This window comes from Salvelinus sp. IW2-2015, linkage group LG1, assembly GCF_002910315.2.
Source record: "Salvelinus sp. IW2-2015 linkage group LG1, ASM291031v2, whole genome shotgun sequence".
Lineage (NCBI taxonomy): Eukaryota > Metazoa > Chordata > Actinopteri > Salmoniformes > Salmonidae > Salvelinus > Salvelinus sp. IW2-2015.
Window position 1 is genome coordinate 42,361,935 of NC_036838.1, and position 24,485 is coordinate 42,386,419.

The 24,485-nt window shown below is 41.8% G+C and overlaps 2 protein-coding genes and 1 pseudogene across 6 annotated transcripts; all 3 read left to right on the plus strand.

Moving 5' to 3' along the window:
• Positions 1–3,034: 3,034 nt before the first annotated feature.
• Positions 3,035–7,612, plus strand: LOC111967842 (SH2 domain-containing protein 5). Of its 4 annotated transcripts, none has more exons than XM_023993253.3 (10): positions 3,035–3,362; positions 4,048–4,157; positions 4,338–4,418; positions 4,747–4,821; positions 4,921–5,067; positions 5,182–5,382; positions 5,523–5,715; positions 6,158–6,263; positions 6,553–6,712; positions 6,830–7,612. In XM_023993253.3, the coding sequence occupies exons 2-10, from the start codon at positions 4,107–4,109 to the stop codon at positions 7,019–7,021; spliced, it is 1,206 nt and encodes a 401-aa protein (XP_023849021.1). In that variant the 5' UTR covers positions 3,035–3,362; positions 4,048–4,106; the 3' UTR covers positions 7,022–7,612. The 4 variants fall into 4 exon arrangements, with proteins under 4 accessions (XP_023849021.1, XP_023849044.1, XP_023849036.1 ...); XM_023993261.3 differs by having other exon boundaries at positions 3,070–3,362; positions 4,055–4,157; XM_023993276.3 differs by lacking the exon at positions 4,921–5,067.
• A 107-nt stretch (positions 7,613–7,719) lies between these two features.
• Positions 7,720–10,135, plus strand: LOC139022603 (kinesin-like protein KIF17). 2 transcript variants are annotated; one of them, XM_070444994.1, is made up of 3 exons: positions 7,720–8,563; positions 9,840–9,964; positions 10,047–10,135. In XM_070444994.1, exons 1-3 carry the CDS (start codon positions 8,333–8,335, stop codon positions 10,099–10,101), a joined length of 411 nt encoding a protein of 136 aa, XP_070301095.1. In that variant the 5' UTR covers positions 7,720–8,332; the 3' UTR covers positions 10,102–10,135. The 2 variants fall into 2 exon arrangements, with proteins under 2 accessions (XP_070301095.1, XP_070301094.1); XM_070444993.1 differs by having other exon boundaries at positions 10,015–10,105.
• On the plus strand, positions 10,010–12,209 carry LOC111976383 (kinesin-like protein KIF17; annotated as a pseudogene).
• The last annotated feature ends 12,276 nt before the right edge of the window (positions 12,210–24,485 follow it).

The window sequence follows — 24,485 nt, forward strand, 5'->3', positions numbered from 1 at the left end:
GAGCGATGGGTAACGATGCTTCGTGGGTGTCAGTTGTTGATGTGTGCAGAGGGTCCCTGGTTCGCACCCGTGCCGGGGCGAGGGGACGGTCTAAAGTTATACTGTTACAGCAGCACAAAGAAAGGATTAGACAGTGTGACAGGAAGATTTTTTTTTTAAATACTCATGGTAGCTAAGATGATTAACTTATTAAGTTAGCATGCAAATAGAACAAACTCAACTGAATAAAGTTGGCTTGCAGTAGCTAGCACTAGCTGACGAGCACTAGCTGCTAGCACGACAAAGTAATATGACATCTATTTTTGTCTTAGCTTGGAACTTGTAAAATATTCATTTTTAATTTATTTTTGGATCATGTATATAATGCAGCAATTACATTCACTTGTATTACTTATCAAGAGATGGTAGGGGAGAGTTTTTTTCTCTCAATCAAACCCATCTCCCACCACAACAACCACATCCCTCCATACAAGTGCCATCTGTCAACTTTCAGTAAAAACCACACTTGAAGCAAATGTAAACATTGAATTAAACCAATGTAGTCAAAGGGCAGTTGAACAAGAGTGAGCAAAGTTTAGTATAAGGGGGATAATGTAGTTGATTTGGCAGACTGACAGCATGGGATTGGTGCCAACAGCAAAACAACTTCTAATGTATCTGGGAGAGAGAGTGAGAGATTTATTACAAATGTGTAAAACAAAAAAAACTGATACCTTATTTACATAAGTATTCAGAACATTTGCTATGAGACTCGAAATTGAGCTCATTTGCATCCTGTTTCCATTGATCATCCTTGAGATGTTTCTACAACTTGACTGGAGTCCACCTGTAGTAAATTCAATTGATTGGACATGATTTGGAAAGGCAAACACCTGTCTATATAAGGTCCCACAGTTGACAGTGCATGTCAGAGCAAAAACCAAGCCATGAGGTCAAAGGAATTGGCCGTAGAGCCCTGAGACAGGATTGTGCAGAGGCACAGACCTGGGGAAGGGTACAAAAAAATGTCTGCAGCATTGAAGGTCTCCAAGAACACGGTGGCCTCCATCATTCTTAAATGAAAGAAGTTTGGAACCACCAAGACTCTTCCTAGAGCTGGCCGCCTGGCCAAACTGTGCGATCGGGGGAGAAGGGCCTTGGTCAGGGAGGTGACTAATTAACCGATAGTCACACTGACAGAACTCCAGAGTTCCTCTGTGGAGATGGGAGAACCTTCCAGAACAACAACTAACTCTGCAGCACTCCACCAATCAGGCCTTTATGGTAGAGTGGCTAGACGGAAGCCACTCCTCAGTAAAAGGCACATGACAGCCCGCTTGGAGTTTGCCAAAAGGCACCTAAAGGACTCTCAGATCATGAGAAACACGATTCTCTGGTCTTATGAAACCAAGATTGAACTCTGGCCTGAATGTATTTTTTATTTTTACCTTCATTTAACTAGGCAAGTCAGTTAAGAACAAATTCTTATTTTCAATGACGGCCTACGAACAGTGGGTAAACTGCCTTGTTCAGGGGCAGAACAACAGATTTGTACCTTGTCAGCCCGGGGATTCGAATTTGCAACCTTTTGGTTACTAGCCCAACGCTCCAACCCCTAGGCTGCTGCCAAGCGTCACGTCTGGAGGAAACCTGGCACCATCCCTATGGTGAAGCATGGTGGTGGCAGCATCATGCTGTGGTGATGTTGTTTAGCGGCAGGGACTGGGAGACTAATCAGGATCGAGGGAAAGATGAACGGAGAAAAGCACAAAGAGAAGCTTGAYGAAAACCTGCTCCAACGCACTAAGGACCTCAGACTGGGGCGAAGGTTCACCTTCCAACAGGAAAGCGACCCTAAGCACACAGCAAAGACAAAGCAGGAGTGACTTTGGACAAGTCTCTGAATGTCCTTGAGTGGCTCAGCCAGAGCCCGGATTTGAACCCAATCAAACATCTCTGGAGAGACCTGAAAATAGCTGTGCAGTGACACTCCCCATCCAACCTGACAGAGCTTGAGAGGATCTTCAGAGAAGAATGGGAGAAACTCCCCAAATACAGGTGTGCCAGGCTTGTAGCGTCATACGCAAGAAGCCTAGAGGCTGTAATTGCTGCCAAAGGTGCTTCAACCAAGTACTGAGTAAAGGGTCTGAATGCTTAAGTGAATGTGTTATTTCAGTTTTTTTTATTTTATATTATTGGCAAAAATGTCTAAACCTGTTTTTGCTTTGTCATTATGGGGTATTGTGTGTAGATTGATGAGGGGGGAAAAAACGACTTAAACCATTTCAGAATAAGGCTGTACCGTAACATTTTGAAAAAGTCAAGGAGTCTGAATACTTTCTGAATGCACTGTAAGTAGACTTACAGTCATGGGGCCAGGATTATTGCTTCTCATCAGGGTGTTGTAGGAGACGGTAGTGCAGGACCTTGAGCGTATCATGTCCACTGGATAGGGCAGAGTGACCAAACTTTGTGTGTGWGAGAGAGAGAGGAGATGGAGAGAGTTTGTGTGGAGGGTGGGGGGGATCAGTAACCARGTTATATTACACTGGTTCAATATCACTGATCACCGGGCAGCTTAATCTTGTAGCACGTTGAACGACTAACTTACTTCCACTAGCTAGCATGACAATAGCCAGTAACCAGAAAGGCCTAGCTATCCAGCCTGCTAGCTAGTCAGTAGCCAGCTAGTAGTGCAAGCCAACTTTGTTCAGTTGTTGTTGAGTTTGTTCTATTGGAATGTTAAGTTGTGCATGAGTATTTTTCTCTTCCTGTCACACACAGTTTAATCCTTTCTTTGTGATTCCAACCTAGGCTGTAAACACACACACCCTACAGGACATCCATATTCGTTGAGGGGGTATTTTTATTTATTTAATCTTTACTTAACTAGGCAAGTCAGTTAAGAACAAATTATTATTTACAATGACGGCCTACCCCAGCCAACCCCAAACSCAGACGACGGGACAATTGTGCGCTGCCCTATGGGACTCCCAATCCCAGTTGTGATACAACCTGGAATCGAACCAGGTCCTGTAGTGACGCCTCTAGCAAGGAGATGTAGTACCTTAGACAACTGCACCACTCGGGACCCCAAACTTCCGGTATGAACAAAACTAAAAACAAACATTTCATATATTGTGTTATTTGTTTTCCATTATTCCATGTCCAATTTTGACACAATAATTTAGAAAACAATTGACAAACGGAATCGTTTAGCGTTTTTATTCGGAAATCAAAATAACGAAATGTACACGGACCCGTCAGCTTGATAAGGTGAAGCAACCTTGAGTAGGAGGGGAAATCAGAGTTTGGAATTGGAACTGTGGCACAGGATCCGGAGTGCGGAGGTGAAAAGAGCGTTGGTTTGAAACTAAATTAAGGTATTTTATTATAATTAATTTATTGACATGTTTACCAAACTTGCGCCTGCAGGTTAGAAATACTTCATCAGTGCGTAAATGTTTGCTCTGGCGGTTCAGACAACAGAATAATGGGTGTCACCCGCGTGCTCTGACTGCTGTAATAGTAGTCTGAAGGCTATGGAATTAATTTTGAAATGTGACGAAATCCATACCAGTAGGGCTAAGAGTATGCTACTGACAATGTTTGGCTTGTAATTCGACGATTCAAACGAAACAGTCGCCACAATCTATTCGATTGCAGGTGCGCATATCATTTTCAGAATTCACGAGGACAAGGTTTAGATCCAGTGCTTGACTTGGGCAGGAGCTCAGAGGAGCTGAATATCGGCACCTGAAAAGGTGTACTRCTTGAGCTCCTGTTCCTCTTATAGAATATTAGCTCAAAAGTATTGTGTCGATCTGACAGTTTCGAGTTTTTTAAATTACTATCGAGTTTTTGAAATTACTATAGACTTACTATCTACCACAACACATACCTGTRTCTAGCTTAAATTGAACGTTTTGCGTTCACAGCTCTTTTTATCACTACCTCCTGGTTACAAAAGCATTTTTCCCATGGGGAAAATAACACTACCAGACGCAACGTTGTTGACATGTCCAATGTTTATAATGCTGGGTGCTACAATGCTATCTGCTCCCGCAGCACTCAGGATAAGTCCTCCAGAAACAGCAGGACAAAAATCTAACTCAGGAGTGATAAGGATGGGTGAGACACCAGTCAGGGATGATGGCACAGTTACAAGGTCAGCTGAGGTAAGCCATATTTTTCCTCCCCATATGGAAGTACTATTTGTTTGAAATAAAAGTACTTCCCAAGTGGAAGAAATCTTACTTACCTTTACTCTTCCCTTGTATTCTGCACCTGGTTACATTACATGATGTCTATCTAAAATTCATAGTCTGTGTAACATGTAGTCTTTCTTCTTTATGAAGTATGTTGGCTCCTTTCCTGTGGATGACTGTTGTTTGGATGATCAGATGCAGCAGTTGCACACACAGCTCAAGTCTCTCAAAGTAGGTGCTGGTAATAACAAGTTAGAAAGCAGCAGTACTTTAAGGCATGTCTTGACTGTTCACAAATATTTATGGTGGAGATGGGGTCGTGCACAGACCTTTTCGTGGTCAGGTGCTCAAACCACAAAAAGGGCATGAAAGCAATAGGTGGACATATCTTAATGGCCAAGTTAAAGTCACGTTAAATGTGTCATTTAAAAACGGCTTGCAAGCAGTGGGTTCAGAACAACAATGATAAACTGTAATACAAAGAATATATTGTTTTGGCCCCCCAAAAAACTTGAGACTGGAAGGATGTGCCTGCCTGAGGTGTTAAACTTTTTCACAGACATGCAAGAAAAGGAGGTCTGTGTCCCTGAAATTTTCCATCAAAGGTGTGAAGATGTATGATGAAGATGAGACGGTAAGTTGACCTTCTCAGAGCAAAGCACGTGTATCATTGCTGTTAGAGCTGTGTACACTACATCAACATTTAAAAAAAAAAAAAAATCCTTGTCTGTAGACCATCCTCATGGCCCATGCTCTACGAAGGGTCTCCCTTTCCACCGCCCACCCCTTGGACGCCCAGTTCGCATTTGTTTCCCACAACCCAGGCAACCCTGATGCCCAACTATACTGCCACCTCTTCAAGGCTAGTCATGCCAGAGCAGTAAGAACCAGAGTTAGATCTTTGTCTCCCAAGATGGTTGTCAACTAAATTCCTCTGTGATGGCTTTAAGCTGCAGTTTATTGTATAATTTGTCTCTGGTGTGTTCCCTCCAAGGCCCAGTTCCTGAACCTGTTGCTGTGCCGCTGTTTCCAGCTGTCCTACCTGGAGAAGCACCCAGAGGAGGCTCAAGTTGAGTCTGCAGGCCCACTGCCCAACTGTACCCCCTCCCTCCTCAACCAGGGTTTCCCTCTCAGTGTCAGCGCCCTTGTGTCTTTCAGAAGGGCCCCCACTCAGGGCTTACTCCCAGGGGAAAAAGTCAGTCAAACATGTTTGTTTTAACTGAATTGTGAAAGCACAGTGAAATAATGCTATTTTTTATTTGTGTAGCTGAAACCTGTACATTGTGCTGGCCTAGCTGTTGACCTGTTAACACTTTCTATGGGTCTTTATTGTAGGTCTTCCCATTGAAGAACAACAGCGCAACAACTGAGGAACAACCAAGCATCCAAGAAAACGTCATCACCTCTCCTTCCCTGGTCCGCAAGAAAGTTATCCGCAACAAAGTACTGCGCTCAGGGGCCTATCGCTCCTTCACTTACACCCCTCACAAACAACGCCACCTCCAGGATTGGTTTAACTCTCCACAAGGTGGGCTAAGTGTGCAGAGAGCTCTTTCAAGAGTGAAACAGTTCATTAGGTAATGCAAACCCTTAGTGCTTTGTGATGGGCACTCACTCAACGTCTGTGGTGTAGGCTACATTTTTCATGGTATTGATTTGTCATTACATACACCATCTAAGGTTGTAGGCACTTTTTTTTCACAGGGTTCTGATTACTGTAACATTAAAATCTTTTTACCACGCATTTTTGAAGTGAACATGTTATGACGTTTTATGAACTAATTTATCACAGTTTCCCTTGAAACAGTAGTTGTACTCACATCAGTAAGTTTTTCCACAGTGACTCCACTTGAGGTGGAATGKAAATAGATTTGAGGTTATCCAAAGCAAACAACATTTCCCTTGAGGGACATCTTGAAATGTGATCATCCCAAGATGCTAAGGAATCTCTTATCTTGTATGTGAAACAGGAAAGGGGCAGGACAAAATGCCAGTGAGGAGAGCCCGGGCCCCGAGCCTAGCCGAAACAGAAGAAGCTCTGGCTCAAGCAGTGTGGTGTTGGGCCGGCATCACCACGTGAGTCCCCCTCTCTTTTATTATAATAATATATGCTATTTAGCATACACTTTCATCCAAAGTGGCTTAGTCATGTGTGCATAGATTTTTTGCATAGGGTTGTCCCAGCAGGAATCGAACCTACAATCCTTGCATTCCTAGCACCGGGCTCTAACAACTGAGCCACATTTACCTGACTCGCACTTATCCCAGACCAGTTCCTTGTGTGCTTTATGGTGTGTTTGCTTGATGAAAGTCATGTGAGTCATCTCAGGGCTACCATTGGTCTTTCCCCCCCCCCATGTGTTAGTGACAGCAGCTCTTCCCTGCTTGAGGAGGACGTCCTGGGCTCGTACCTCCTGTGCCCGCATCCTAAGAGACCTGGCTGTGGCTCTCTCATCATTCGTTTCTCTTCTGGCCTCATCACCCACCTCATAGACAACACACATAAAGGGACATACCTGCTTGAGGTAAGCTGTSATGGTCAATCATTCCATTTTCATCAACTTTCTTTAACTTCCAATTTAAGCTCTTTGTTAATGCATGTTCAATGTGTAGCTATGAAGTAATTTATGTTTTTCTACTAGAACTGCCAACAAGAATTCTGCACCATTGCTGCTTTGATAGAGCACTACACAGAGTTCAAGGAGGAGCTGGACTTTCCTCTGAGTTGTGCCCGTGTAAACCACTGCTACGAGTGGGAGGAGAATGTTGGCAAGGCACACCAAAGCCTCAAAAGAAAGAATGCAGAATATAACCAGAGGAAGCAATGGGTTTAAAAGTAATTTCTGAACATTGGATTGATTGATGTATCCCATTCTTTAAGAGACACTGACACCTTTCATTTCTTTGCACTTAAATACAATACAATTCATTCACTTCTTTGCTTCATTTAGGTTACTTTTATTGTTTTGAGATTTCTGATAAGTAATGCTTATCACAATTCACTTGCTAAAGGGAAGTTTGATCGCAAGGGTGGAGCAGAGCCATATATTGATATAAATGTAAGGCTCTGGTGTGGAGTAAGATGTTGGCACTTCGCCTGTGATGTAGTTATTTTTTTATGTCAGTGTGTTTGAGATTTATATTCTATTTTAGCTGCACCTACTTTTTAAATTGTATACATTTTTTTTAAAGTAGGAATTTAGTGTGTGTGTATATATGAATGAGAGGGATTTTCTTTTTTTTACGTGTTAAGCTGTATGCCTCGTGTTATGCTGTCTGTTTTTCACGGCATGTTTTAAGATGTTCTGTGAGAACATGGTACATGACTCACTTTACACCACAAAGTCTAGGCTATTTTTATTTTGGGGTTATGCATAATGCATTGCTGGATTTTATACATATGCATAAGTGCACACATCTATTAACTTGATCTAAGTCTGTTTTTTAGGGGGAACAAGAAGTGATTTCAAATTTGGCTCTTTGGAAAGACAATAGGCAGCAAAAACATTTTCTTGGCAATTTTCACACATGACGTGGTTTTATCAAGTGTATGGTTGCCTTGGAACGCGGTGGGAAGGGGACAGACAGAGCGAGATGATATTGKTTTTTTTACGTATACTTTTGTTTTTGAGCACGGATTGTATTCATTGGACGACATGATGCCATCTGCCAATATTACGTTTTTATAGCACGCGGAAAATGTATTTGACAAGAAATTATTCCAACAAATTAACGGTCTGACATGTCTTGCAGGTTAGCTAGTACATGTTGTGAACTTGTTTGCTTTGAGGCTTGGCCAATGTGGCAAGCTAGCTACCGTCCGTAGCTTAGTTAGCTAGCGTTCTGATTTGCTGTCATGCTTCTGTGACCAGATCAACAGGTTAGATTTTTGTTATTCTGATCACTTCAGTTGTAGCATGTCAGCTGGAAAGATCTGTCATGGCTGCTAGTTAGATGAATTGTTTAGCTTCAAAATAACAGTAGGTTAGCTATTTATTTTTCTAGCTTGCACAATGCTGAAATCAATGGATTCAACAACTGACGATTGACTATAATTTTGATATTGGCTACTAGTATCAAACGGTGTTAATCAGGCGTTGCCTTGCGTGTCTGATATCAGACACCCCAAGAAGACTGAGGCAAAAATGGCTGCAGAGTCAGTGAAGGTAGTGGTCAGTTGTCCGCCGATGAATGATAGGGCGCAAATGTTGAATTGTAAGACGGTAGTATCCGTAGAGATGAGTCGCTGTCAGTGTTTCATCAAGAAGCCAGGGGCGAAGGAGGAGCCACCAAAACAATTCACTTTTGATGGAAGCCTCTTCATTGACCAAAACACTGAGCAGATGTACAACGAGATAATTTACCCCTTGGTTGAGGTAGGCCTGCAATAAATCCTACTACATTTTCACAACTTGATTATGGTGAATTACATGCAGTAGCTCGTGGGCTATTGGACATCTCCAGTATATATCTGAAACTAAATAACATGTCAGTTAGGAAAACACGTGTGCTGCTCGACTTGGCGGGCAGCGAGCGCCAGTTTAAGACGGGTACCACCGGGGAACGGCTCTGTGAGGCCACCAAGATCAACCTGTCCCAGTCGGCTCTAGGCAACGTCATCTCAACACATACCCTACCGAGACTACAAGCTGACCCGTTGTTGCAGGACTCCCTGGGAGGGAACACTAGCACCCTGATGGTGGCCTGCAGACAACAACTATGAGGAGAGCCTGAGCACCCTGCGCTATGCCAACAGGGCCAAGAGCATCCAGAACAGGCCGCGCATCAACGAAGCAGCTATGTGCCTTAATCTCTGGCCAGCTGGGCAATGCCAACCTGTCATGTGGGCACCATGCTTTTCTCCACACTTTGTCTAACCACTGAGAGTAAGAGTTTGCACATAGAAGATCAAAGTGCTTGATTAAAATTGGATTATTCTCCATGGTCCTATTTKAATCAGCGTTTCTGGATGGTCCATCGAGGCCACAGTTCAGCACTACAGAGAAGAAGATTAAAGAGGTGGGTAAACTTCCACAAGAAGTTGACTGAGGCTGCTTAGCAGAAGGAGCTCGACTGACCTATTTGTGACCTTCAGGAGTACAAGGAGGAGCTGGCCAGGCTTCAGGCTGAGTATAATGCAGAGCAGGAGTCCAAGGCCAAGCTTCAGGAGGACATTGCTGTCCTGCGCTCTTCATATGAGACCAAGCTGTCCAATCTGGAAAAGTCCCAGACCAGCAGAGGGCACTCTGTTACCACTGGTACCATTACAACATCCCTGTCTACATTCAAAACTCCAACCAATTCAAATTTCACTCAGACGACCATAGCTAAGGATTTTAAYGAGACAGATTTTCTGAAGATAAATAACTTTAACAGTCAGGTGTATAGATAGTGCTCTAGTACATTACAGGATATTAAGCCTTGTTTTCTCATTGCCTAGTGTCAGAGCTCTCCATCCTTATGAAACAAGCTCTTGAGGAGGAATTATGTTGTGTCACTGCACATGAGGTTAGTGATTTGGAACCAGTCCTGGCCAAGGTACCCATGCATCAAGTTCCCAGTACTTGTGGGTAACCGGTTATGCATGCATTTTGTAGTAGTACACATCTGAGTAGAGCGGTCCCTTTAATTATGTAACTTCTCTTCTTGTAGGTGAGCCAGACACAGGCATCTTGCCAGGTGACCAGTGTCCAGACAGGGTCTGAGGGGGAGGAGAATGCAGACTCTCCTCCAATCGGTACACCAGGCCCTCTGGACCAGAAGCATGTCCTCAAGAGGTGAGTTACCACACTCGCACACACTCCCTTTTATATAACATAATGTCCAGTGGTGTGGCTTGGTGCCTTGTCCTGTCTCCAGGCTACAGCACACCGGCAGAGGAATACCCTGGCARATCAGAGGAAGAAGCAGCTGATTGAGGCCCTGGCAGAGAATGGCGAGGAGAGTGACAATGTGATGCTCAATATCTACGACTCCATTCAGGAGGAAGTCCATGCTAAGAGTCGACTCCTAGAGAACATCCAGGGCAAGGTGGGACACATCTTCATGGAAAAGAAATGCCAGATCAATGATTTATCTACTAACATGCTTGTTCCTGTACCAYATTTTTGTCACGCATTTGTATTGTTTGCCTATTCTGTTAATACATTATGTACTATGACAGACTTAAGTCTGTATGGTCATTTTAAGTGGTGTTCTCCTGATGTGATGCTGAAGGTGGCCAAGCTGGAGATCCAGGACCTGCAGGTGGAGTTTGAGCTAGAGAGGAATGACTACCTGGCAACAATCCGCAGGCTGGAGGGCGAGGGCCAGCTGCTACAGAGCCTGCTAGAGCGCATGGCCCCTCTGGTCCGCTGTGACTGCAACTACAGCAACTTGGATCGCCTGTCGTCATCCCAAGAAGGAGGCCACTTGGGATGACGACAGCGTCGCCTGGAGGCTGCCTGACATGTTGGTGCAGAAAACAGCCCTGCTATCAGGTGAGCGTAGGACCGGKGAATAAATTATGTTGTGAAGATGTCTTTGAATTTAGAACTAATGTTAATCTTTCAGTGGATGGACTATTTTTATTTAGATTTTCAATGATGTGATTACATGGATGGTTGGTCCTGTTTAGGTTTCTCATCCTCTGTGTCCCTTCTCTCTTTCAGCAGTAGCTCCTTCAGCTCAGAGGATCTCTGTATGCATGAGCTCAGCGGCTGACACAGGAGAATCCTTTCAAGTWTGTACTTTTATTTTTTGTATTATTAAACACATTTAGATTTTTTACCTCCCCTATGGGATATGAGGAACAAAACTAAATGTTTATGATCCTTCATCGTTGCCTATGTTTTGTGCAGGATGATGAGGACTGATATAAAGAGATGATGAACCACAGTGAGAACTTCGTCAGCAACTACTTCAAGCCTAAGAGAGTCAACCAGTTGCTGGGCGTTGAGCCCCTTAAGGGACTGGGTAAGACCAGGAGATGCAGGCCCTTCCCCTGAACCAATAGCCCAATGCCTTTTCACTGCTCTCAATATTATGATAGGGGTAGGGCTTGTTTCTTACTGGAAACTTCAGAGTGCAGTCTTCTCACTTGAATTCAACTGTGACTGGAGTCACAACTGTGACTGAGGTGCAGTTAATGTTAACACAAAAACAGTCAAACTATTCATTGGTATTTAATGAAGTGTGCAGACCAAAGGGAAAGTGCCTGAATAGACAATAAAATAATACAATTCAGATACTTTTGGAATCAACATTCAAATAAAATGTGACAATCATAACACCACATCATACCAATGTACTGCTTGCTAWTACAAAATAGTTTTAGAAGGGTCCAAGTCAGTTACTGGAAACATTCAAAGATCTAGCCTGCTATCTGCTTAACTTCAACAGATAATTTGCCCTACATGTGTGGTTATTCCACTGATGACCTCTTCCCATGCAGCAGTTCACTCAGCACCCCAGGGGAATGGTACGCCTTACCTGACCTCCAGTGGCTCCAACATCGGCCCCAACATCGGTCCCTCACTCAGCCCTGAATCTCTCCTCCCTTGCCCCTACTGCCTCGAGTCACTGGGGATCACCCCAGCCAATGGCAAGGTGAAGAGGAAGAAGAGCAAAACATAGAGAGCTGGGCTACAGAGGTACTCTGTCACCACCTCCCCCAGTCTATCCACCATTTCTACCTGCCACCCTTTTTGACCACTAGAGACCTCACAATTCGTTGGCTTGTTTAGGTAGAGTATTTAATTCATCCACTGTGATTGACCCTAGGTTGTTAGTAGTTCACTWTTGAACTTTCAGTAACCAGCAATATAATGGCACATTTAAATGGACACTTGGTCTGGCAATGTGATACTTCTGGTGTTTATTATTATTTTTTGCACCTTTTTAAATGTTAGTGAAGATAATGCCACACCATAGTGCTTGCAGTGACTCTTAATTCTGTGATACAATGGTTTATCCAACCTTGAATATACTATTTATCACTGTTGTGGTTTTTGCTGCTCATATACTGTAATTGTTAATAAATTAAAAAAATCTTGTTCATTTCATGTCTCGTACTACTTCACTTCCCAGAATACATGTCTGGTTGTGCAAAATATTTGTCTTTGAGCATCACTCACAGGAAGGTCATCTTCAGTCTTTCAGCATCAGGGCTAAGAAATAAGATCTGAGAGCCAAACATGTCAGACCAGTTTCAGTGTCACACAATCTGGATGACTCCACAAATGCACTGGGGCCAGGGTGGTGTTGTCATAGCAGCAGAGTGTTAACAGGCCATGTATGACGGTGGAGGGTAGCCTCCGGTTTCCTGTCCTCTAAAAAGACGTGTCAATGACGTGTTGTCTGGAAACAAGACGAGTGTGGAGCAACCTTGTGACCTCCAGGGAGCTGAGTGACACAGACGACCTGAATTGATTGTTCCCTGTTTTGTAATAATCTGAGCCGGGCATATTTGCCAGCAAAATTTAATTTACMTTTCCTGAAAATGACAAATTTCAATAGCATTGACAATTTAAGTTGAAAGGGTTAGTTAACCCCAAATGACATTGTTTTCATTACCCTGTAAGCAGTCTATGGACAAGGTATGACATCAATCCATGCTTTGGTTGTTTAAATTGTCCACTGTTTCAAATGTTAACGTTTGAGCAAGTATGGTGCGAATCCAATGTGAGTCAATGGCACCTACAGTGCCTTCGGAATTATTCATCTCGACTTACTCCATATTTTGTTACAGATAGGCTGCAAAATGTATTAAATATTCATTTTTCTCTTACTCATCTACCCACAATACACTATAATGACAGTGAAAACATATTTTTAGACATTTTTGCTAATTTATTGAAAATAAATACAGAAATATCTCATTTACATAAGTATTCACACCTCTGGGTATGAATGTTAGAATCACCTTTGGCAACAATTTACAGCTGTGACTCTTTCTGGGTAATTCTCTAAGCACTTTGCACACCTGGATTGTACAATATTTATTTGCACATTATTCTTTAAAAATTCTTCAAGCTCTGTCAAGTTGGTTGTTGATCACTGCTAGACATCCATTTTCAAGTCTTGTCATAGATTTTCAAGCCGATTTACACAACCGTTCAAAAATTTGGGGTCACTTAGAAATGTCCTTGTTTTTTAAAGAAAATCACYTTTTTATCCATTAAAATAACATCAAATTGATCAGAACTACAGTGTAGACGATAATGTTGTAAATGACTATTGTAGCTGGAAACAGTGGATTTTTTAAATGGAATATCTACATAGGCGTACAGAGGCCCATTATCAGCAACCATCACTCCTGTGTTCCAATGGCACGTTGTGTTAGCTAATCCAGGTTTATCATTTTAAAAGGCTAATTGATCATTAGAAAACCCTTTTGCAATTATGTTAGCACAGCTGAAAACTGTTGTACTGATAAAAGAAGCAATAAAACTGGCCTTCTTTAGACTGGTTGAGTATCTGGAGCATCAGCATTTGTGGGTTCGATTACAGGCTCAAAATGTCCAGAAACAAAACTTTCTACTGAAACTCGTCAGTCTATTCTTGTTCTGAGAAATGAAGGTAATCCATGCGAGAAATTGCTAAGAAACTGAAGATCTCRTACAACGCTGTGTACTACTCCCTTCACAGAACAGCACAAACTGGCTTTAACCAGAATAGAAAGAGTGGGAGGCCCCGGTGCACAACTGAGCAAGAGGACAGTACATTAGAGTGTCTAGTTTGAGAAACATACGCCTCAAGTCCTCAACTGGCAGCTTCATTAAATAGTACCCGCAAAACACCAGTCTCAATGTCAACAGTGAAGAGGCGACTCCGGGATGCTGGCCTTCTAGCCATTTCTCAGACTGGCCAATAAAAAGAAAAGATTAAGATGGGCAAAAGAACAGACACAGGACAGAGGAACTCTTCCTAGAAGGCCAGCATCCCAGAGTCGGATCTTCACTGTTGACGTTGAGACGTTTTTGCAGTTTTACTTTAGTGCCTTATTGCAAACAGGATGCATGTTCTGGAATATTTTTATTCTGTACAGGCTTCATCTTTTCACTCTGTCATTTAGGTTAGTATTGTGGAGTAAGTACAATGTTGTTGATCCATCCTCTGTTTTCTCCTATCACAGCCATTAAACTCTGTAACTGTTTTAAAGTCCCTGCTGCTCCTGAGTGGCGCAGCGGTCTAAGGCACTGCATCTCAGCGCTAGAGGCATCACTGCAGACCCTGGTTTGATTCCAGRCTCTATCACAACCGGCCGTGATTGGGAGTCCCATAGGGCGGCCCATTGTTGTCTGGGTTTGGCCGGGGTAGGCCATCGTTGTAAATATGAATTTGTTCTTGACTGACTTGCCTAGTTTTAAATAAAGGTTAATACAATTCTGGCCTCATCGTTAAGTCCCTGACCGGTTTCTTTCCTCTCGGGCAACTGAGTTAGGAAGGACACCTGTTTCTTTGTAGTGACTGGGTGTATGATACTCCACCCAAAGTGTAATTAATAACTTCACCATGCCCAAAGGGATATTCAATGTCTGCCTTTAATATATATATATATTTTTACCCATCTACAAATAGGTGCCCTTATTTCCTAGACTTTAAAGATAATTGTATGCGTGGGGTACAGAGATGAGGTAGTCATTCAAACATCATGTTAAATACTATTATTGCACAGAGTGAGTCCATGCAACTTATGTAACTTAAGCAAATGTTTACTCCTGAACTTATTTATGCTTGCCATAACAAAGGGGATGAATACATATTGAAGACATTTCAGCTTTTTCTTTTTTATAAATTTGTAAAAATATCTAAAAACAATTCCACTTCAAAAAATTACAGTGTATTGTATAAAGGCCAGAGACCCAAAATCGAAATTGTATCATTATAAATTCAGGCTGTAGCACAACAATATGTGGAAAGTCAAGGGGTGTGAGTACTTTCTGAAGACACTGTACATTAGCCTTTCCACGCTTCATGTCGACATCTTTAACTAACTTAATTGAGTTACACAATACATTTGTAGATACTTTAAGATGATTTGGATATGAAACATGAAAATACTAATATAGGTACCATTGACTTGCATTGGATTTGTGCCATAAATGCGAGCAGTTAGCATTTGAAACCAGGTAAACACAACCAAAGCATGGATTGCTGTCATACCTTGTCCATAGACTGTTTACAGGGTTTTGTAATTTGGGTGAACTATCCCTTTAATATCCCTACCCACATACTGTAAATTGCCATCACAATGGAACATCACTTGGGGGGTGTCCATTTAGTCTGAAGATCGATTAATCAAATCATTTATTTTTTATTTCTCTGTATTGTGTTTCCCACTTGGTTAATGGATCGATTTTTCCATCAATTGTTCAATATGACTTGACCGGTGGCAGGTGTTTCAGTTGAGAGAGGTGACACCATAATATGCAAAGTACTCYACTCAGACATGGATACAGCTCCACTACAATAATACCTCACAGAGATAACACTGAAGTGGAACCATAGCAACAGTGATGTTGTGACCATGAAATGAAAGAGCTGTTTGGACATTAGGAATGAGCACCACAGAAAAGAAAGCACTGGTTTGTTCAGTAGGACAGGTTCACATAGAGGTGCAGTCCAAGATAATCCGATAACACACAGACAGCTGAGTAGGCTTTCTCATTGCGAAAGTGGCATGTGTAAAATGAGTAGTATGACTAGTCTGTAAGAGGAGAGGAGGGTGCACTGAGGCAGAGAAAGGTAAAGCTGGTGGAAAGTACCTGTATAAATAATTATTTGTCTTTTTGTACAAAACCTATTCTATGATTGGGTTGTGAGGGTTGGAGGAAAAACAAATGGCTGTAATTTAACAACGGGAAGCTCAGTCAGGAAAAAAATGGAAAGGAAATGGTCATCTGACACRAAATAGTCCAACATGTTTAAGTGTATGATCAAATACGTTCACATCTCAACCACGAATGAAGTCTGTTACACAGCAATTATGACACAAATATGATACGCCTGTTAAAGTGCCTATCATAAGTATCCCCCCCCTTGGATTTCCTCACATTTTATTGTGTTACAAAGTGGGATTACAATGTATTTAATTGTAATTTTTTTCTTCAACGATTCACCCCCCTGAGACAATACATCCCACTGGGCACAGACGTCAGTTTTGATTTACATTTGGTTGAGTTGTCAACTTCGTGACTTCGTGAATATATATATCACCACGTCATTGGATTTATGTTAAAAGTTGGGTGAAAGAATACAAAATGTCCTTGCGTTGATTACTTTTTGCAAATTCAATTAGTTTTCCACGTTGATTCAATGTTATCACATAGATTTTTGGGGGGTTCAAACTGTTTTGCCCAGTGGGATCTTAGAAACACCTTTGGCAGTGATTACTGCTGTGAGTCTTCTTTATAGAACACCGTTTGGGTATACTTCTTGGGTAAGTCTCATAGGGGCCGATTCAGACTTAGGAATTTGACGTTCCCACATATTTGGTGTTCAGACTTACCTTATTCAGTCGCTTAATGCGCTCTGCAGGTATGGCTGCCTTGTGCGCTCTGAATAAAATGTCATTCAACCCCTGAAAATCCTCCCACTTGCTGGCCAACAGATTTTCCCGTGGAGTTTTCATTCAATAGGGTTTTCAGTACATTTATCTTAAGCCATCCCTTTAAAGAAGGTGTACCTTTTAGTTTGAATTTTGTTGACAGACTCACTAGAATATATCGAGAGAACGGCTTCAGAATATTAGGTATCAATGAAAGAAAGCCATCTAAATATATGCATATTCTTCTCGGCTGCAACACAGTCTCACATTCAATTCGCGCATATATGTACAAAATGTATTTCAGCAGATTTCGTGCGTTTTTGTGCATTTTTGGGGTGTTTTGGGGTGGTTCAATTCGTTTGACAATACACAAATTTCTGTGCTACTTAATTCGTGCGAAAAGACACAAATTTAACCAGTAGGTGACACACAAGCCGTTGCAACAACCATGTAGACGCGATAATTTGTATTTCATTTTTGTTCTTCTTAATGGCTAATTCAACGTCATGAATATACAGAAATGTTGTCTTTGTTTAACCATGTTTTAAAATGTGTCGTTGTATGCCTATATGTACTGTTTTAGACTTGCTGAACAGAATTTTTGAGAAAAGACGCACATTTACCTGCGACTTAATTCGTGGGAAATATTGTTTTATTAATGCCAATGCTGTTTTCTGTGCTTGATTTCGCTTAATACTTTGGATACTGGTGCACTTGTAATCAGAACGCCTTTTTGTCATGTAGGCAACCATACACGATTTTCTTCATAACCCATTTCATGGAGCCTAAATTACACCATTTTCTTCATAATGCATGTATTACATGTTAATGTAAAATAATGAATTATGTTGGCTTACACTAATGGCCTTTCCAAGGCCTTTCCATACCTTAAGGGAACATTTTAGCACTCGCCATATGGTTAGTGAGAAACGSCACATTGCAAATGTAAGGTCCCTTACTAGACGTCCTGCAACGTTTCTAAAATTCGCGGACGGCGTCGGGCCGTGCGCGGGGGAGAGATCTTTCAGGAAGTCATCAAACTAAATCTCTCGGACGTTCGGTTTCCGTTTTATAAAAATAACACATTTTGGTMATTTTTCCGCAGTCTAGGAAATTCCCACCAGAGGGAAAATAAATAATATTGCAAATGCACAAGCACATTGCAAATGCATGTGGCCTTTTCTCCTAAACGGAAAATATTTCGAAGACGTAATGGACAGTTGGCCCCGAACAAGATGGCGTCGAGGCCTCAACGCTTTTTGAGTTATGGCCATTTTTCTKGGATTAAAGGTCAAAAACGTAAAGTAGGGTGCTAATTTGACCGCTTCACGTCAAAGTACATAAGCATACGGTGTCAGGAAAAAAAGAACCAGCCATTTATCTATCGTAATTTAAGAGAAATCATACATTGACAAATTGGTCATGTCCACAAATAGGAGTTAGAAAAAAAAAAAGTTACAGATCCAGTTGCAGTGTGTTCAGACGATTTTTTTTTAAGTGGGTCTCGAAGCTCTGCCACTGCATCRCAGTGCTAGCTGCGCCACCAGAGTCTCTGGGTTCGCGCCCAGGCTCTGCCGCAGCCGGCCGCGACCGGGAGGTCCGTTGGCCTAGCGTCGTCCGGGTTAGGGAGGGTTTGGCCGGTAGGGATATCCTTGTCTCATCGCGCTCCTTCCAGCGACTCCTGTGGCGGGCCGGGGGCAGTGCGTGCTAGCCAAGGGGGCCATGTGCACGGTGTTTCCTCCGACACATTGGTGCGGCTGGCTTCCGGGTTGGAGGCGCGCTGTGTTAAGAAGCAGTGCGGCTTGGTTGGGTTGTGCTTCGGAGGACGCGTGGCTTTCGACCTTCGTCTCTCCTGAGCCCATACGGGAGTTGTAGCGATGAGACAAGATAGTAATTACTAGCGATTGGATACCACGAAGAAAAGGGGATAAAAGGATGGAGTGAAAAAGTACGGTGCTTAAGACACACAAAGCCTGCAATGGCATTGCCATTATCTCCAGGCCGTGCCGAGTTCAACGAGATGCCCCGCTTGACCGTAGCTAGCTCGGTCTGAGTGCAGCGACAGGGACAAGAAGAAGAGCCCCAAATGACCCTTTGACCTCAATTTCATATTTTTTGCTTTTGGGAGACAGAGAGAGAACCGTTAAGGTTAGAAGCACAATTTGACCTCAGGAACGTTCCTAAGGTCCTCCCGATCTGTGCAAGCCTAACATTGACCGTGTGGCATTAACCCTTAATAGTTAAAAGAAGGTGTTTACATCAAACAGTTTACAATGACATGTCTCCCCATAGGTACATTGCCTGCTCCCCTAAATTCAACCTGAAGCCTATGTGGGTAAATAATGCCTTATGAACCTGTCTTCGATGACAATCCATCAGGCCACTATGAGGTCTACCTGTGTCGATTCTAAGCTTCCTGGAGCAACCGGAAGTGGTTAAATCACCCTAAAAGTGTTTGCCTTACCCAACCTGCAGTTTGAGAGAAATAGTGCATTCAACCCTATGTAATCAGTGAGTTCTTAACGTATAGACTTAAAACTCAGGATTCTGTAAAAGCCCACTCCAATGAGGATATGTGTTTACTTTCAGCTTCCTGTGCCAACCGGAAGTGCCATAATTGGTGTCAAAAGGGCTGTTTCGAAGGGTTAAAAAAGTCAAATCTTTCCAATTAATATATGTGAATAGGCAACCCTCATGAACTGTAAATCAGTCATTCATCCCATCAGATTTCAAGGAAATTTACACACCCACACAGAAAGGATGGAGTGACACACTGAGGGGCTTGAGGCAGACAGTGCCTGCAGTGTACTTTTGTTTGAACTTTTAAAGAACCGTCAGACCTAGAGTTCTGAAACTTTACAACCTGTTCTAGAGCTCAGGTCGATTAAGCACGGTGAGTTTTGTGGCTCTAGAAGGTTCTCGGACCGATAAAAAGCCTCGGTGCATTTGCATTGACTTCAATTCATTTTGAGCATTACAAAATGGTGACATTTAGAAAAGTCCCAGAGTTGCAAGACTAGGTGCATTGAAACCGGCTCGGCCCATAGAGACGGACCCCGACATTTCTGTCCGATAGCTCATTCAAGGACCCCGTAGCAAGGCATGGAAAAAAGTGGAATTTCACCACCAATTAAGGTTTTGCTCGGGCACCGAATGATCTTCGAGCCGAAACTTGGGATTCGAGGTCGCCTCACATAGGGCTAAACATAATGTGAAAACTGGACCCGCAGCTAGAACATAACTACGTATTATTTGTTTTTATGGTTTAATGGAAGGCGCTGTGATTTTGGGCCTGCTCTGAAATATGTGATAGTTGGCTTCTAAACGAGTTGGAAAAGTGAGTTTGGAGTCAGATGGTATCAAGTTGGTGTCTGAAAATATCTAATTGGCTGATGGACACTGACTTGCTAGTTGACTTTTGTGCATTTGCAATATGTTTCAACAGTGAAAAACCACCAAAATAGCATTCTGAAATCACCACTAAAAATGACATCACCATAGCCGTGCCGAGTTCAACGAGATGCCCCGCTTGACCGTAGCTTGCTCGGTCTGAGCGCAGCGACAGTGACAAGAAGATGACCCTTGACCTACATTTCAAGTCTTTTGCTTTTGGGAGACAGAGAGAGAACTGTTAAGGTTTAGAAGCACAATTGGACCTCAGGGACGTTCCTAAGGTCTCTGTGCAAGCCTAACATTGACCGTGTGGCATTACCCTTAACAGTTAAAAGAAGGTGTTTACATCAAACAGTTTACAATGACATCTCACCCCATAGGAACACATTGCCTGCACCCCTAAATTCAACCTGAAGCCTATGTGGGTTATGAATGTCTTATGAACCTGTCTTCAATGACAATCCATCAAGCCACTATGAGGTCTACCTGTGTTGTTCTAAGCTTCCTGGAGCAACCGGAAGTGGTTAAATCACCCTAAAAGTGTTTTGTCATACCCAACCAGCAGTTTGTGATATATAGTGATTCAACCCTGTGTAAATCAGTCAGTTCTTAACGTATAGACTTAAAACTCAGGATTCTGTAAAAGCATACCCCGATCAGGATATGTATTTACTTATAGCTTCCTGTGCCAACCGGAAGTGCCTTAAAATGGGGTCATAGGTGCTGTTTCGAAGGTTTAAAAAAGTCAGATCTTTCCAAAACTTAAAAATGTGTGAATCGGTCAACCCTCATGAACTGTAAATCAGTAATTTCGCTAAACAGATGTCAAAGAAAAGCTCTCTCTCTCCACCACACACACACACACACACACACACACACACACACACACACACACACACACACACACACACACAACCACCACACACACACACACACACACACACACACACACACACACACACACACACACACACACACACACACAGCAGAGGATGGAGTGAAAAAGTATGGTGCTTAAAGACACACAGAGCCTTAAATGCTTTTAGGGGGGATCCAGACTTCCATACCCGCTCTGGGAGCGCTATACTACCGCCCACAAATCAATGGGTGCTGGCCTGAGTGATTTATGGAGGTTTTCAAAAAATATTCAGTTTTTCTTCTGAAATATATGTTTCCGAGTCAATGCTATATTATGGCAAAAATATTCTAAGTCCAAACTTTCATGCACCTGGTATTTTTTTGGGGTTACCAGGCGTCATTTTTCAAAACGGTTGAAATTGCTTTTAGGGGGCATCCAGAGTGTCACATGACCGGATGAGGTAACTATTTTTGTTTTCTTGTAACTTTCCGTAGGCTAGAAGCTTTCCGGTGTTTTGCTGCTCGACACAGGTCGACGCAGGTATTGCACTTGATTTATCGTTATCGAAACCGTAGGTGCAGCCAAGTGGAAATACGAAAGCTTTCTAGCTATTTCGCACTGACGGTAATTTGAACACAAGAACGTTTCTAGTGAAAAGGTGCTTACACTCAGAGCCATGTATTTACACTCAGCCACCCTAGCCTTATTACGGGTTAACGCTTTGGTAATTTTGGTTGGCCTACAAAATGTAAGACTACAATGACTGCATACGTTCCCCAAATGTTATACGAAAAAAAAATGTTTTGTTATTGTGGACAATGGCAAGGCTGCCATTGTATTTTCAGTTACATTCTGTTCAATAAAAATGGTTTACACGTTTATTTTTTAAGAAATACATGGAACTAACCGAATAAAACACCATTAACCATCATGCATTGCTTACATTCATTCTATCCTGAAAAGTCTGTTCAGAAAATCGAAAACAGTACATATAGGCAATAAAACCACAATGTTTTAATAGGGATTAAATAAAGACAATATATATTAACCTCTTATGGTTAAATGGTTAAAAAAAGACAAAATATCTATATATTCATAACGTAAAATAAATAAATACAGCGATCGCGTCTATGGTTGTTGCAACGGCTTGTGTGTCGCCTACTGGTTAAATTCGTGTCTTTTCGCACGAATTAAGTAGAACAGAAATTCGTGTATTTTCGCACGAATTAAGTAGCACAGAAATTCGTGTATTTTCAAACGAATTGAACCACCCCCAAAAATGCACAAAAACGCACGAAATCTGCTGAAATACATTTTGTACATATATGCGCGAATTGAATGTGAGGCTGGGCTGGTTTCAGCACCAATTGGTAGATAAAAAAATACTCTGATCTTGTAGATTATTTAGGTTAAGGAAAATACTTTAGAATCATAAAAAACAGGTTTGGAGAGCCTTTACGCACAAAAKAAAGAAAATGGTGGTTTGATTCATTCTGAAAATTGTCACATTCAGTTCCTCAATCCATGGTAATGTTGAAAGATTACTGTATATACAGTAGAATTATAATAGGGGGAATAGTGTACAATAGTAGGCTATACCCTCGTCTATTGCCTGCACAAACCATGGAACACAAACCATGGAACACAAACCATGGAACACAAACCATGGAACTGTGTGACGACACGGCCAAGTATTGCGCCATGCGTCAGGTTCAAACTGTTACGGCTTGGTCTGCGCGCTGTGCCATAATTTTTTAATTAGCTTACATTTATTTTTATATATCATCAATTGTCACTAATGATCTTCAGCAACAACCACACGATCATGACGCCGTTTACAGAGGAAGCAAATGAAGGTAAACGAAACAATGTAATTAAATGGAATGATAACTAGGCTTTACCATCTGAAGGGAACTAACAGGAAATTGRCAGTTGAATATGTATGGTTATTAGGCCTACTGACAATCAATACTGATAGTGGCTATTAAAATGCTAGAAATAGGAAACAGAGAAAGTCTGGGTAGCCTATAATTAAGACATTCGAGAGTGCCCATCCCTGCAAGTTAAAAGCCCTTACAATTTACAGTTTGCATAATGACACAACAATTCATAAACTTTACCGTGGGTATGTTGATATGCTCCTGTTTGCTGCCATATGACTGGTTTCACATTTGTCTCCAGCGATTATAAAGTAAAAGAGATCTAAAACAAGTGTGATTTATATTTACAATTCCCTTAGCCAAACAGATTACTCATTTACCTAGATCTTATCAATAGCTCTTAACAAGTTGTAAATTACATTGCATGGAAAATAGCATTATTTMTATCGKAAAAAATTAAGTAGATGCTTTTTCCACTTGGAATTGGTGGGTTCGCTAGACCTTATTTATGGTTTCCTCACGTGTAAAGGTGGTGGAATTATTAGGGAATTAAGTCAAGATCAGAATACGCTATATCTGTAGACACACCTCCGCCACACCTTCATTTATTAGATCTCCACCCCAAAGGAATAGCGGGTTCCATTTACGCGGCTTAACTAGGGTCCGAATCGGCCACTTAGTGCTGTGCACACTTGGATTATGCCATATTATGCCATTATTCTTTTCAAAATTCTTCAAGCTCTGTCAAGTTTGTTGTTGATCATTGCTAGACAGCTATTTTCAAGTCTTGCCATAGATTTTCAAGACGATTTAAGTCAAAACTGTACTCAGGAACATTCAATGTGGTCTTGGTAAGCAACTCCAGTGTATATTTGGCCTTGGGTTTTAGGTTATTGTCCTGCTGAAAGGGGAAATTGTCTCCCAGTGTCTGGTGGAAAGGAGACTAAACCAGGTTTTCCTCTATGATTTTACCAGTGCTTAGCTCCACTCCGTTTCTTTTTATCCTGAAAAACTCCCATCCCTGCCAATTAYGAGCATACCCATATCATGATGCAGCCACCACCATGTTTGAAAATATGGAGAGTGGCACTCAGAGATGTGTTGGATTTGCCCCACACATAGCGGTTTGTATTCAAAACAAAAAGTTAATTCCTTTGACATATTTTTCTRTACAGGCTTTCTTCTTTTCACTCTGTCATTTAGGTTAGTRTTGTGGAGTAACTACAATAATGTTAATCCATCCTCAGTTTTCTTCTATCACAGCCATTATCCTCTGTAACTATTTTAAAATCCCCATTGGCATGGTGAAATCCCTGAGCAGTTTCCTTCCTCTCTGGCAACTCAGTTAGGAAGGCGCCTGTATCTTTGTAGTGACTTAATGTATTGATACACCATCCAAAGCCTAATTAATAACCTCACCATGCTTAAAAGGATATTCAGTGTCTGCTTTTTTTTTTACCCATCTACCAATTGGTGCCCTTCTTTGCAAGGCATTGGAAAACCTCTCTGGTCTTTGTGGTTGAATTATTACTTAGGCTTTCCATAACATATGGGTTGAATACTTATATAACCAATACATTTTAGTTATGTATTTTTGTTTATTTGTAAACATTTATATAATTTTCTTTTCACTTTGA

Coding starts and splice junctions, on each gene's coding strand:
- LOC111967842 (XM_023993253.3), top strand. CDS start 4,107: ATGGGTGAGACACCAGTCAGGGATGATGGCACAGTTACAAGGTCAGCT. Junction 4,158..4,337: donor CAGTTACAAGGTCAGCTGAG/GTAAGCCATATT, acceptor TTCTTTATGAAG/TATGTTGGCTCCTTTCCTGT. Junction 5,068..5,181: donor AGGCTAGTCATGCCAGAGCA/GTAAGAACCAGA, acceptor GTTCCCTCCAAG/GCCCAGTTCCTGAACCTGTT.